At 43.8% G+C, this 15,821-nt stretch overlaps 1 protein-coding gene across 3 annotated transcripts in view; it reads right to left on the bottom strand.

The window, feature by feature from the left end:
* Positions 1–437: 437 nt before the first annotated feature.
* Ston1 (stonin 1) overlaps positions 438–15,821 on the bottom strand; it is a 38,753-nt gene continuing 23,369 nt past the window's right edge. For 2 of the 3 annotated variants that reach the window (XM_048352961.1, XM_048352962.1), the window contains 3 exons: positions 12,230–14,187; positions 4,331–4,533; positions 438–1,796 (listed from right to left, as the gene is read on the bottom strand). In XM_048352961.1, the coding sequence (XP_048208918.1) occupies positions 1,722–1,796; positions 4,331–4,533; positions 12,230–14,138 (2,187 nt within the window). In that variant the 5' untranslated portion in view covers positions 14,139–14,187 and the 3' untranslated portion in view covers positions 438–1,721. Of the gene's footprint in view, positions 1,797–4,330; positions 4,534–10,175; positions 10,222–12,229; positions 14,188–15,821 lie in introns of those variants that run through there. The other variant, XM_048352963.1, reaches the window with a different exon arrangement.

A 15,821-nucleotide genomic window follows, 5' to 3' on the forward strand; every position in this document is an offset into this window, starting at 1 on the left:
AACAGTCTGAAGTCAGGGTACTCATCCCAGATGAGAAGGAAATTCGTGAGTGTGTGTGCATGTGTGTGTATGTGTGTATATGTGTGTGCACTAGCCCCTACAGGAGTGTGAACTCAGAGCCTTGCATTCTTACTTGGCCTTTCACTCAAAGCTAGCACTCTACCACACTACTACATTTCCAGTTTTGGTGTTTTGTTGCTTAATTGGAAATAAGAGTCTGCCCAAGCTGGCTTTGAACCACAATCTTCAGACCTCAGCTTCCTGAGCAGCTAGGATGTCAGGTATGAGCAACCAAGGATTCTTTAGAGTGACATGCACACAAATTTGCCTTCCTGTACATCAGCAGCAAGTCTCTAGCATATGATATCAGATGGAGTTAAAAAGAGTAATATCAATTCATTTTTACCACTGGCTTTTCTATTCTGTGGCTTAACAGCAAAAAAAGAAGAAAAGCAATAAAAACCTGCTGATTGATAGAGACCATAAAAATGTTTGTTTTAATCTGCTATGTGAATAGATGAAAATGAATGCAATACAATATTAAAATGTATGAAACAAAATTCTATAAGCCAACAAAAATGTTAGTTGGAAGAACATGACATCAGCTTTGACTCAAAATAAACCTAGTAAATAGAGAAAAATATCTACCAATTATATTTCAGACTCAACTTAAGTTGAAGGTGTATTAATGCTACACAAAGATGCTTGTCTTTCAGATGAAAAACACTGAGAGCACAGATTTCATGAATTTTAATCTTCTGACCTGTCCCTCTAAAGACAAAATGGGAATTATCAGCAGAATTATACCTGCACATGTCACTGGTTTTCAACAGAAGTTAAATGATTACAATCATTTCTCTGACTTTGAAGAAAATCATCTCCCACAAAAGCTAGGCATTGTGGGTAGGGGGAGAAGAAGAAAAAAATAATGACCTGGCATCTGCCATTTTACCTATCCTGAAAAGAAAAATACTCTAAATTAACTAAAAAGACATAAAGTCACATGATAGTAGCACTAACATAAAATAATAATCATATGATTTAGACTTCAGCTCCAGAGAGCCGTGTGTTCACTGCAAGTAATACTTTGTCAAAATCCATTCTAGAGTCTGAACTCTTAGAAAACAATATTCATAAACTTTAAAAATGCATATTTAATGTCCATAAATATTTTAACTCATGTCCAATGCTCTTATTCCATTTTGAAAGAAATTCCACCCACCAGTATGTTTCAGTGGCTTGTATTAAAATCTGCAGCACAGCCAGCCGCTCACTTTCCAGTGTGCTCAGAGGACAGGAACACAAACTACTCGGAGCCACAGGGAGAGACTCCCCAAATCTCCAAGTTCGCCTATGGTTTCAACTCTGCTCTCTAACTAGCCAGATTTCAAAGATTAGCAAGATAGGAAATGAAGTGTTCTCATGTGTCTGCTTTTGTTTGTCTCCCCCTGTGGTCCAGCTGCTAAGACAACACAGAGGGGAACAGAACCAAGTCACTGAATAATCAAATCAGTAACCTGGGTCACACAGTGCAACAAGACATCACACAAGTATTTTAGATCACAGCCCTAGGGAAACACATAGCACAAGTCCAAGCACAGTCCTTGGCCACACCCATTGCTCAGAAGGCATGTCCATGCCGGTCATGTGGTGGTAGATAAGACACTCGTCATTGAGTGACACAGTGGACAGTGGGTCATTCTCCTTCACTTTGACGACTCCTACTGAGCCACACAGCCACCAGCTTCACCTGGGTCTTCTCCATCGATTTTAATCCATTTTTTTTCTATTTCCACCTGTTAGGCAAAGGCAAGATACAGGCAGCATTAGCAGAGGCAACACAATGCCAACCCCAATTCTCTATTTACACACGAGCCAAAGACCCTGTAGACACACACGTTCCTTCTGCCCTCACATGCATACTCGCTCAATACTGAGGTGCTCTGCTTCCTGGGAGAGTCCCCAGATCCTTCCCTCCAAGACCAAACCCCACACACTCCGAAGTCATCGTTTCCATCCAGATTTTTATATTATAAATATGCTCCTATCACTAACGTAAAACATGAATGAACACATGATATCAAAACATGAATTTTCATATGAAGATATTTGCGAAGATAATTACAAATCTGGTTAGACAGGTAATCAAGAATTCCAAGGATATCAGAGATCCAGATAGCCATTGGCCAACTTAAAAGAGAGAACATACTCTAAAGTATGTCTAGTTAACCTAGTTTATGATTGGCAACCTGGGTGGACCAAACTGTCTGCCTTCATATTTTATTTATATATTTTTGGTACTTGTACTGGGGCTTGAACCCAGGGCTTTGCCCTCTTGCTCGGCTTAAGCCACAGCTCCACTTCCTTTCAGTTCTTTTCTTTCCTTCTTTCTCTCTTTCTTTCTTTCTTCCTTCCTTCCTTCCTTCCTTCCTTCCTTTCTCTCTCTCTCTCTCTCTCTCTCTCTCTTTCTTTCTTTCTTTCTTTCTTTCTTTCTTTCTTTCTTTCTTTCTTTCTTTCTTTCTTTCTTTGCTGGTTAATTGAAAATAAGAGTCCCACAGACTTTTCTGCCCAGCTGACTTCAAACCATGACCCTCAGATCTCAGCCTCCTGTGTAGCAAGGATTACAGGTGGGAACTACAGGCACCCATCCAGCTGCCTTCACTTTTTTTATGTGCAGTTAAATGTCACCTCATCATGGAGGTCCTCCTGAGCCACCCTAGATTTAAAAAAAAAAAAAAAAGACCTCATCACTTTTCATTCTCTTTTCAGATTTTGGCACTATTTGAAATCATGTTATTTGCTTGTTTATTCCTTTTTGTTGTTGTTATTTCCCCAACCAGAAACTTCATAGGAACATGAACTCTGTCTCTTGTTTACTGCTGGGTCTTCCAAGTATAGGCATGAGTCACCAGCAGTGGCTGGCACTGTGACACTGTGACAGGCTCAGCAGGTATTAATTCAATAGGAAATAGCATTTTGGAACTTCCAGCCATTGTCAACCAGCTAGTAAATGCTATCAAAGCTAAACATGCAGCCTGGTGCTGTGGTGCATTCCTATAGTCCCAGCACTTAGAAGGCTGAGGTAGAGGGATCACAAGTTTCAGGCCAGCTTAGGCTACATATTAGGCTACATGTATTTTTTTTAATACATATGTACAGCTGGGAATGTGGCTTAGTGGTAGAGTAATTGCCTAGCATACATGCATACAAACATACATGCATACATTTTAAATTTTAAATTAATAAAACAAAACCAGGGGGCTGGGGATATAGCCTAGTGGCAAGAGTGCCTGCCTCAGATACACGAGGCCCTAGGTTCGATTCCCCAGCACCACATATACAGAAAACGGCCAGAAGCGGCGCTGTGGCTCAAGTGGCAAAGTGCTAGCCTTGAGCGGGAAGAAGCCAGGGACAGTGCTCAGGCCCTGAGTCCAAGGCCCAGGACTGGCCAAAAAAAAAAAAAAAAAAAAACCAGGAATCTATGTCACCATCTTAAGATTCTACAGGAAATACTCGACAGACATTCTCCATGACTCTACCAACCTTGAAGGTAAGAAGGGAATGTAAGTTTAGAGACAGGCGTAAGTGTAGAACACTCTGGAATTCATCTTGCCAAGTTGCAGGAGAGCTGACGGTGAACAATAAAACCCTTATGATGGAGTCACCAGCCTGTCCCAAAGAAGGCTCCACAGACCACAATGCCCACAGATCTTGGTGAGTCCTTCCACATATGTACCCAGTCAACGCTCCTTATTGCAGGACTTTTCAGAGCTTTCATTTAACATTCATTTCACGTATGGCATTTCCAAACTTCCATTTTTCTTGGGTCATGACCTAAGACACATACATGTTCCATAGAATATACTTGGGGAAATACTATTCTTACATCATAATTTATGTTATAAATATGTGTATAAGATAGTAATTCGTTTTAATGTTCTGGTTTTTGTTGAACATGATATTAAATGCCCCCGGATTCCCTAGAATGCAAGGGGCACACCTAAACTCAACAGTGCCTATCAAGTTTCCATGTCTGAGATCCTTGAAGTAAACTAGCTACTCAATGGGCTGAGATCTGAGGATCATGGTTCGAAGGCAGCCAGGCAAGAAAGTCCATGAAATGTTTATCTCCAATTAGGTGTCAAAAAAAAAAAAAAAAGGAGAATAAGTGGAGCAGTGGCTCAGGTGGCAGAGTACTAGCCTTGAGCCAAAAAGCTCTGGGATAGTGTTCCGACCCTGAGTTCAAGGGCAAGGGCTGGGGACAAGGGTAAGGGGGAGGGAGAGATAATCAGGTAAAGGTGAGCCAGTTGTGGAACAAGGACAGCCGCACCTGGAGGCTGTAGCAAGCCCGCTGGAGAACGTGCTTCTGTGGCTGGAGGTCATTCTCCACCCCCAGAGACCGGACCGTGGTTCCTGAGGCATAAGTGTCGGGCATTGAAAACTGCACAGTAGCAAATGGATACCAATCAGAGGGGATCTCCTGGTCTGATCCAAGTTCAAGTTTGTACGACAGACAATGGGGGTGATCTGGACCTGGAAGAAACAAAAATCGAGTGGTCAATGTATTTCAATGGAGGTGGAAAGTTCCTCTTAGGTAACTAGCAACTCCAGCAGCAGCCCTGCAGCCCCATCCAGTGTAACTTCATTGCCATATTCCTGAACAGAGTTGCCCTCGAAATGTTTTCTTTTTCCTTCTTTCTTTTCTTCTTTTCATTTTTGTGCCAGGACTGGAGCTTAACTCAGGGCCTGAGCACTGTCCCTTGTTGTAGTCACTCAAGGCTGGCACTCTACTGTTTACACCACAGCTCCACTTCCAGCTTTTTGGTAGTTAATTGGAGATAAGAGTTTCACAGACTTTCCTGGCCAGGCTGGCTTCAAACCATGATCCTCAGATCTCAACCTCCTGAGTAGCTAGTATTACAGGTACAACCACTGAATTTTTTTTTTTTGGCCAGTCCTGGGCCTTGAACTCAGGGCCTGAGCACTGTCCCTGGCTTCTTTTTGCTCAAAGCTAGTGCTCTACCACTTGAGCCACAGCGCTACTTCTGTTTTTTTCTGGTTAGGTGGTACTGAGGAATCGAACCCAGAACTTCATGCACGCTAGGCAAGCACTCTACCGCTAAGCCACCTTCCCAGCCCCACTGAAATATTTTTAATTAAAAATATTATAAAGTTTTCTCTAATCATTAATCACAAATATTATAGTTTTCTCTAATCACAATGAAAGATAATTATTTAACTACAATGTGTTTCATTCCTGCCTGAATTTCTTTTTTAAGAACACTGAATAAACTTCCATAATTCTCCATTAATTTTCTCTTTCTAGATGATGCAAAAGTAAACTTCAAACTGTCATACTTTTGTAAAAATCTGATATTTTTAAGTTAAACATGAAATTGTATTACATTTCCAAGCCAAAATTGGAAAATATTCCAAGCCAAAAATTCTTTTTTTTTTTTTCTACTCAGTAGAACAGATGGGTTTTCACTATTGTAATTCTCCGGTACTTCTGAAAACCTTTCATTGGAACAGATGTGCATTATAGAGAAGACATACTTATCCGAGTCTAATATTTGTTCTCATTCCACTCAATTTGTCATCACTGTGCACATATATTCCACCAGACACAGGGATGCTGGCTGTACTCCAAGATCTTGGGCAGGACATACTATGATATGTGGTGGTGTGTGCTTCTATAAGGTAAAATTATTTCCTCAGTATTACCTTTATAAATGGCCCACAGGCTGGGCACTGGTGGCTCATGTCTGTAATCCTAGCTAGTCAAGAGGCTGAGATCTTGGGATCACAGTTCAAAACCATCCTGCACAGGAAAGTCTGTGGGACTCATGTCCAATTAACCACCAAAAAACAAAACAAAACAAAAAAACAGAAGTGGAGCAGAGTCGAGTACTAGCCTTGAGTGGCAAAGCTAAGGGACATAAGTTCAAGCCCTAGTACCAACACACACACAATTAACCCATGCTCCTGTCACATTATTCACAGTATCTATACATTCATTGTGGCCATCTTTACTTAACTAAATGGATGAGATGACAGTAATTTCAAATGCCAGATAAACTACAGTACCACCACCCTAGCTAGAAAAGGATTTTCATCAGAGTATAGCTTTAGGCACCAAAACAGAAGTTTAAAGGATTTCACTTAATTCTTCAAAGATAAATTGCCTTTCATTCTTTACAACCCATTTCTTGCAGAGAGACTAATAACATCCCAAGGCTGTAAAAGGCCTTGAGAAATCATCAGCCAATTAACCAACACTTGCTCATTAGCCATCTCTGCTGCTTACATGGAGGCGAGGACAAAGGTGGCCTCCGAGGGGCCCTGTGCTGCCCACATCACTGCAGGTAGTGATGGCTTCATTCACACACACCCAGCAAGGCTCCACCATCCATTATCCTTTCTAGACTCCTAGATGCATCTCCAGGAGCAGTACATTCATGTACATCTAGTCCAGGTGCTTTCCAGGCCTAGTCCACAAACTTGGCCAGCTAGGGTGGCCTCAAGTCTGTAATCCTAACTACTTTGGAGGTAGACATCAGGGGATTAAGGATTCAAGGCCAGCTCTGGCAAAAAAAAAAAAAAAATCAGTTTGTGAAACTTTATCTCAACCAATGGCTGCGGCATGGTAGCACATGTCTGTCATCCCTAGCAAATAGGGAAGAACAAATAGGACGCTTGCAGCCCAGTGAAGCCCAAGCATAAAGCAAGACTCTACCTTGAAAATAGTCAATGCCAAAAGGGGCTGGAGGAGTGGCTAAAATGTAAGAGTCTCTGTCTAACAAACATGATTCCCTGAGTTCAGTCTCCACCATCACTACAAAATAGCAGAGGGGGTAGAAGGCCTCATTCAATTCCTCAGTACCACATAAAGAGAAAAAGCCAAAAGTGTTGCTGTGTCTCATGCCTTAGAGAACTGTCCTTGAACACAGAGAGGTTCAGGGACAGCACCCAGGCCCTGAGTTCAAGCCCCAGGACTGCCAAACAACAACAACAACAAAAAACACCAGAGGGCAGAAAGAAAAGAAGGGAGGAAAGGAAATGCTGTAGGACACAAGTTTGGGCCTGCATGGCCCAGAGGCCAATCTCAGCTCTGCTGCATAACTGTGATCCTATGCAAGTTGCCTCTCTAAGCCTCATTTCCTCATTGGAAATGATGGTAACCTGGACCTCACCAGGTTGCTTTAAGGGTTAACCAACCAACTATACCCACAGAATTGCAATGTACTATATGATAAAGGTACGTTGCATATGTATTTATATATGATTATCACATGCTATTTGATTTCAAATCCATTATTAATATCTCCCCTAATTTTTCTAATAAAGAACTGAAAATGCCATATTGTAGAATTTAAACATTGTAAATAATCTGATTTTGTATTCACATTTCACAGGAAAAAGTCTAGGAAATGTTTTGTAGTGAAAATTGAAAAACCTGAAAACCTATTACTTGAAAAATGAAGGAAACAAAACATTTCTACATGCATTTCTTAAGAAGGAGAAGAGGAGAGAGAAGAGAAAGGAAGGGAAACTGGTGAACAATAAGAGCCAATTTTCTGGAATATCTTCCTGGCTTGTGAAAACTGAACACAATGTGTATACCAACTCCCGCACAGCGCAGCTGTCATGGTGTCCTTAGTCCCCACACGGGGGCGCTCTCGAGCTTTGATCATCGTGGTTCTCACATCCTTGCTTTGCTCGGCATGGGAAATGCAAACCACTAATCTTAAATCCAATCCCTGGAGAGCCATGCTATTTCATGTCTGAAACTCAACTATTCAGAGTTGAAGGAAATGAACTGTGGGAGACTGACACAGAGGGAGGAGAAGAGCAACCAAAATACAGAAAAATGTGTGTGTGTGTGTGTGTGTGTGTGTGTGTGTGTGTGTGTGTGTGTGTCCTCTGACAGAATCATCATCTGTCCTCATTCTCTCCTGCAAGGCCTAAGCTCTTCTGTGGTCCTTCCTCCCTTACTGTGTGTTTAGTGTCTCTTTACAGCCACCTTTGCTGCAAAATGTTAAAGGCAGTTGGCAAGCTTGTAGACCTTTCAACGACCAGCAGCCCTTCCTGCCTGTCCTAGAGTTAGTGATTCTACCAATAGCAGAAATCAGGCCTGTTCACAAATCCCCACAAAGAAAGACAAAGCCAACAACATTTGGTAATAGACTAGCTCCGTCGCCCTTTGTCACTATCCATGCTCAAAATATTTTCTTCTACTGCAGGTGTTTCAGAAACTTCAAAAAAAAAAAAAAAGCTTGAAAAGACATTTTAAGGACTTTGGGGAGGGGCAGTACTTGGGCTTGAACTAGAGGATTCTTGCTTGCTAGGCAGGTGCTCTACCACTTGAGCCAGGCATCTAGCTCCTTTTTCCATTGGTTAGTATGGTGCTACACCAATCTAGGCGGCAATCCTCCTCTTATGTTCCTGGAGATGACAAGCATGAGCCACCAGGCCATTATGCTTCTCCTCCCTTATCACTGAGACACCACACTAAGCCATTGGTGAAGTCTCAAGGAGTTTATACCTAGGTTGGCTTTGAACCATGATATCCCAATCTCTATATCCCAAGTAGCCACGATTATAGGCTTATGCCACCACATCCAACTTAAGCACCTTCTGAAAAATTCTCTGCTCTGTTAAATACACGAATGACCTAGAAGTCATCTAGACAAAGACATAAGTACTAGGCCCACCACTGTAAGTGGGGTCCACAGGCTGACAGCAGCTCATGGTAGAACACAGTGGGATCAGGTCCACCTATTGAATCACTGCTGCATCACATTCCACAAAGCAACTTAAGGGCACACAAAAGGTTAAAAAGCACTGCCAGGAAGGGCAGAGATTGCCCTCTCCTACTTCTTCTGCTTGCACTGCTTTTCATTGGGAAATAGATGCAGCCAGCATGGTGTCCTTGTACTCTCCACCTGACTTCCTCAATGCAGTGGTCAAGACAGGGCTGAATGATTCGAGAAGTGTCCCACTCCCAGCCAGTCAGAGCCTCCATTTCCAGATAAAACCCCAAAGCCTTGTCACTGGGCCTCTTCTCATCTGCCTTGTGCAGCCCTGATTTATTCAATATATTTGCACAGTATAGTTGACTGAAATTCTTGGAAAACACTGTTCCATAGTGGGCCTGGCACTGTGAAAGTCTCCAGAAAGAATCTTTGGAGGCCAAGGCCAAGTGCAACCTACTTCTCCAGAACTATCCATTCTTGCGACTATTCTCAGAGAACACCACGGGGAGAATGGCAGAGCAGGAGAAGGCAGACACACTGCCCAGGGTGGGAGGGTCTCTGCAGAGACCACAACTAATGTGTCCCCCCCACAGCCAACCAATGGCTCTCAGGCCTGGCTGCAGTAGGCATAAGAGCCTCACCCCCAGAATCTGATTGGCACAGGAAGGGACCTATGCATACAGTGTCACTTACTCAAAATGCAGTAGTGCCTGGCACTGAAGGCTCATGCCCAGTTACTCAGGAGGCTGAGATCTGAGAATCGCAGTTCAAAGCCAACACCAGGCAGGAAAGTCCATGAGACTCTTATCTCCAATAAACTACCAAAAAAAGGGGGGAGTGGAGCTGCGGCTCAAGTGGTAGAGTGCTCACCTTGAGTAAAAGAAGCTAAGGGATTGTGCCCAGGCCCTGAATTTAATTAAGCCCAAGGACTGGCAAAAGAAAAGAAAGAGAGACAGAGAGGAGAGGAAGGGAGGGAGGGGGAAGAAAGGAAGGAAGGAAGGAAGGAAGGAAGGAAGGAAGGGAGGGAGGGAGGGAGGGAAGGAAGTTTTTTATCTTGATTTTGTAAATTTTTGTTTTGGCCAGTTCTAGGGCTTGAACTTTGGTTCTGCTCAAGGGAAGCACTCTACCACTTGAGCCACAGCACCATTTCCAGCGCTTTCTGTGATTTACTGGAGATAAGGGTCTCATAGACTTTCCTGCCCAAGCTGGCTTTGAACTGCAGTCCTCAGCTCTCAGGCTCCTAAATAGCTAGGATTACAGATCTGAGCTAGCAGCACTAACTGGATTTTGTAATATCTGCATATATATAATGAGAAACTTTGGAGATGGGATCCAAGTCTAAACATAAAATTTACTTATGCTTCACATGCTCCCTCTGCATACAGCCTGAAAGGTAATTTTATACCATACTTTACATACTTTTGTGAATAAAATGAGGTTTTCATGGTGCAGAATTTTCATCAGTTTGAATTAAAAAAACGTTTGGAGAAGTTCACTATTACAGATTTCCAGCTCTCTGGGTGTGTGAGTGTTTGGGGCGGGGGGGGGGGGGGGATGTGTGTATAGTAGTAGTAGTGCTAAATTCATGGCCTGGGTGCTATCTAGTAGCTTTTTCATTCAAGGCTGTGCACCACCATTTAAGCCACACCACACTTCTAACTTTTTGGTGGTAATTGAAAAGAAGAGTCTCATAGACTTTCCTGCCTGGGCTGGCTTCCAGCTGTAATCCTCAGATCTCAGCCTCTTGAGTAGCCAGGATTACAGTCATGAGCCACGGGCACCTAGCTGATTTCCAGCTTTTGGATTAGTGATGCTCAACCTGTGTGTACAAAGCTTTCATGAGTAACAGGCAGCCAGAGCTAGGAAACAGACCTAATTTAAGAGGGTAAATAGGAGAACACCTCAGGCCATGGACATTCTCCTAGGCAACCCTTTCTACCTCCTCCCTCACCTCACCCATCGCCTGTCTTGAGGCCTCACTTCCTTTGTGCACAGGGCTCAGGCTCCTCCGCCTACCAGCCTTGCTTCTCCTACCTGCTGGCCCCTGTTTGTAGCTTAAGCCCCAGTCAGCTGAGTTACAGTACACCAGAAAACTGCAAATCATGGACAAGGAAACAGTCCACTGCAGGGGACTGAAGACCACTGGACCACTTCCTGTTCTAGATCATTCACAGCCAACAAGGAAGGGTTCCTCACACTGGTGACAGAGGCAGTTCCTCTGGGAGAGTTGTGTCTCCAGTTAACCACCAAAAAGCCAGAAGTGGGGGCTGGGGATATGGCTTAGTGGCAAGAGTGCTTGCCTCCTATACATGAGGCCCTGGGTTCAATTCCCCAGCACCACATATACAGAAAATGGCCAGAAGTGGCGCTGTGGCTCAAGTGGCAGAGTGCTAGCCTTGAGCAAAAAGCCAGGAACAGTGCTCAGGCCCTGAGTCCAAGCCCAGGACTGTCCAAAAAAAAAAAAAAAAAAAAGCCAGAAGTGGAGAAGTGACTCAAATGGTAGAGTTGCCAGCCTTAAGCAAAAAAGCCAAGTGAAAGTGTGAAGCCCTGAGTTCAAGCCCCAGGATCAGCATACACACACAAAAGCAAAGAGCAAAACTTAAGGAGGCTAAATAGTGGCTGAGTATACAAAAAAAAAAAAAAACAAAGAAAGCTGTGCAAACCCTAGATGGAAGACCTTTAAAGATGAGAGAGGGAGCCAGGTGCTGCTCGTTTATGCCTATAATCCTAGCTACACGGGAGGCTGAGATCCAAGAATCCCAGTTCAAAGCCAACCCAGGCAGGAAAGTCTATGAGATTTTTTTTTTTTTTTGGCCAGTCCTGGGCTTGGACTCAGGGCCTGAGCACTGTTCCTGGCTTCTTTTTGCTCACAGCTAGCACTCTGCCACTTTTCTATGTATGTGGTGCTGGGGAATCGAACCCAAGGCTTCATGTACACGAGGCAAGCACTCTCGCCACTAGGCCATATTCCCAGCCCAAGTCTATGAGATTCTTATCCCCAATCAACTAATCAGAAAGAGCCAGAAGTGGTTCTGGGGCTCAAGTGGTAGAGTGCTAGCCTTGAGCACAAAGAGGCTCAGGGACAGTGTCCAGGCCCAGAGTTCAATCCCTCGGACTGGCAGAAGAAGAAGAAAAAGAAAAAGATCAGTGACGGAATCTAAGCTATATTAAAAATGTTTTAGTATTTGAGGTTGACAGGTTGATATCTACCGATTCGCTCTTGGTACCACTTTCCACACAACAAATGCCTTCCCTGGAATGGCATTACTTATGTTATTAAGAGACAGAAAAGTTCAACTTCTCCGCTAGAAGTAGGCACTGGAGGACACATGCAGCTGTTTGGCTCAGTGTACCTATCCTACCCTTCTACACAAGCAAGGCCTCCACTGACGAGTTACCATCGAACCCAAAGAGGAGGGTGTGAGCATTTAAGCTACTTCTCCCCCAGACCCACTTAGGTGTTAGCTATTTACTTGAATTCTTATCAGGAAGCCGATCTATCTTCCACACCACAGCCCGGTAGGCACTGTCATACTTTGCTGACCCCACAGTGACGAGCACAACAGGTTCAGACTCAAGTTCGTATAAACCACCCAGGCATGCCCGGCGGTTCATTTTGGCTTTCAAGGACTTCTGTCTCTGGAGGTTCATGGTCCAGAGGGCCTTGACCCATTGAGATGGGACAGGAAAGTGGATCGTGATATTGTCACAGCACCTCAAGGAACTGCCTTGGGATGACCTCTGAGCCACTGGGGCCATATTGACAAAAGCCTGGAGTTCCACATATGCCCCCTGGACAACCACTGCAGATTTCAGGGAGAACGGAAGTTCGTCCCCCTCATACAGAGTCTTGAAACGCATCAGCTCAAACTTGCAAGCATCAACAGGTATGAATTTAATGATTCTTGATTGCTCAAATTCTTGGGCTTTCACACACTTATGAAAATGGTAGTCGAGAATCGAGATCCCCTTCTTTTCTGGGTCATTTTCAAAACTGCTCTCATCTCTTTTCTGCAGCTCAAGGTCATTCAAGGTTAAAAAGCATTCCGTATTCCCATTCACAAAGCAGAGGCAACAGATTTGAGTTATCACAGCACTTTCCACCAATTTCCCATCTTCTCTTGTGACTTTACCCCAAAAGTGATCCACAATTTCCAGGGAAATTTCTTGCTCCTCATAGCTCTTCTTTGGTTTTGAAATGGCTGGTAGCTTTATCAGCTCCTCCTCCACAGTAGTGAGGAAGTCAAGGAAGTCCCGATACTCAGTGGACCCCAACTTCAACATCTGCTCGATGTCTGGCTCGTGAACGATTTCTGTCTTTGAATGGTATTTCCTTTTCTCTGTGTAGGACACATGCTCGATCTTCACAGTATGGATCTTTCCAGTCACACTAAAGTTCTCCACTTTGGGTTCTGAGAGCCTGCAGTGAGGATCTAGCTGTAACTCTTTGAATGGTTTCTCCAACCCTTTCTCATAATACATTTGCAAAATCCCTCCTGGCAACACTTTCAGGAAAATCGGTCCCCACTGCCGGGAAGACATCATGTTCTTCTTCTCAGGAATTCTCATCATGAACGACCATCCAGCTTTCGGCTGACTCCTGAACAGTGTGTGAGGGATAAAGGAATATTGTCGCTCTTCAACATCTGCATCCTGTATGAACACATTTCCAGGAGGGTCTTGGTTCTCAGCTGCCTGGAGATGTTCAAGCTTCTCACAGATATAGTTGAGCGAACACTTGTTTAGGCTTTTTTGGTCAATAGTTATCTCCTTGTCTCGTGATGAGAAGGTTTTTCTGCTTTCTGAGGGGTCAAAGGAAATTTGAGAAGCACTACCTCCATCTTTCCAGAATGGATTTGAAAAAGCACAGTCCTCCCGAAAATACTGAAACTGGGGAACATCACTTTGGGCTCCAGGGTGTTGGGCTTTCTGTGGGCTGGTTTCATCTGGAATGTCCACTCTGGGAGCTGGAGGTGTACATGAGTGGTCAGGGGATACACAAGTTGGTGTCGTAGGTGATACAGAGGAACATGCTCCTGCTGTTGTAGGGGGGCAAGAAGATTCTGGAATAGGATACAGCACATGAGTCCCTGCTTTGGGGATGCCAGGAAACCCTGGGAAATCTTTGGTAGGTGTAGAGAGAGGAGAATTACTAGGAGGTCCAGGACTGAAGTAAAAATCTACGATGGGAGAAGGAAGAGGGGTGCTGCTGGTGGAGGAAGAGCTGCTGGGAAATTCTCGAAGGCCAGGAAGGTTCAGCTTTAGTCCATTTGGTCTACAGACGCCTTGGTTCTCTGGAGGAAAATTCTTTGGCTTTTGAGAAGATTGAAAAGCAGAGTCATCATCAAAGGTGACCCAACTGCCTGGGTTGGGAGAACACATCTTCAGGATATGGTTTTGTCAAAGAATCAGATGTCTTGTTCAGTTGTTTCTGTTCAAGGAGAAAGAGAAAACAATAAGAATTTAAAAATCACAGCCTTTTGTTTTGAGAAAGACTTGAATATAAAAGCATATGTACTTACTGAGTGCAAAGAAATTGGATTTTAATCACTCTTTTGGTAGCTGAAGGAGGGAGAGGGGGGAGAGGGAGAGAGAGAAAGAGGGAAAGAGAGGAAGAGAGGGGGAGAGAGGCAGAGAGAGAGAAAGATTCAACTAGACTGTCTACCAGAAATACACTTTGGGCTTAAAATAACACAGAGGCTGACAGTGAAGAGATGGGAAAGGGTATTTCAAGAAGAATTGCTAAATTATAATCTGGAATATCTCACAAGGAAGCACATGTGGAGGTGTGGCCCCCAGTGCCTCATACAATTGAGAGGTATGGAGTCTTTAGGAAGTAGGATTTAGAGGAAGTTAGGTAACTGGGTGTGTGCGCCATTGTGAAGCTATACACATTTATTTACCCATTCATCACTTGAGGATGCTTGGTTTGTTTCACTTTTTAGCTATCATGAATAATGCTACTATGAATATTTAAATTGTATGTACATTGTATTTATATGTGTGTATATATGCACACATATATATGTGTATATACACAAACATAATATACATATATACTCAAAAATATACAGATACTTGAAACATGTGTATATATGTACGTGTATGTAGAGACCATTCCCACACATATCTATGGATATGTATGTATGTGTGCATATATACATATATATGCATATATATGGAGAGAAAGAGAGAGAAAACATCAGGATCTGAACACAGGTGACTCCAGTCCAACTTGACATGGCATCAATTACTGAAATCATTCTAATGACCCCAGAAGCCTTGCACTTTAAGGATAGCCACAGGGAGCTGGGGTTGAACACAGCCTGAATCTTGGCGTGCTGGACGCACACCTTCAGTGATTACACTACATCATCTCTGGGGTCCTTTCCAACTCTCAAACAATTTTACAGTGGTTGACATCCAACTGAAAATGTTCTTCAGAGCAGCAAGTGTGTGTTACCACTGAGTTCATGCGGGATCTTTACCCAAACTGACAGAAAAATCCACCAGACCTGCCAAGGTAGAAATGTGAAAGCCGGGCTGGCCATTACTCAGGGGAAAGGCTAAGTTCTCTACCTACAGCCCTCTCCTGCTGGGTAATGAAGGCTCAGCCCAGGCAATCAGTCAAGCTTGGAAAAGAGCCAAAGCAAAGAGAGGGGTGGGGGAATGGGGCTCACAGTGTTTGTGCTGCTGCTGCACATTCCTGAGGGCATAAAAAACACCCAGGGAGCAGCAGCCAGGCTTCAGCTCTCAGAGGGCATTCCACATTCCTGCTCCAGGCAGAAGTTGCTGGGAAGTCTTTCCCCTGGGAACTGGAACAGGCCACCAGGAGGCTCAGAGGCAAGAACCGTGCAGCTATGTTGGGTTTTTTGACCATGTGAAGGAATCCAGCCAAAACAATCCTTTCCATGGGGCAAGAGCCGGTGAAAACATTCCCTTCAGTGGAGTTGATTAAAAGAAAGAAAAGGGAAGAATAAGAAAAGAGATGGTGCAGCTTCAGACTGAATCCATGCCAAACCTTCTGCCTCATCTGCTGTTCTGTGGTAGCTCTGGAATTACACA

The sequence above is a fragment of the Perognathus longimembris genome, chromosome 8 (assembly GCF_023159225.1).
Source record: "Perognathus longimembris pacificus isolate PPM17 chromosome 8, ASM2315922v1, whole genome shotgun sequence".
Classification (NCBI taxonomy): domain Eukaryota; kingdom Metazoa; phylum Chordata; class Mammalia; order Rodentia; family Heteromyidae; genus Perognathus; species Perognathus longimembris.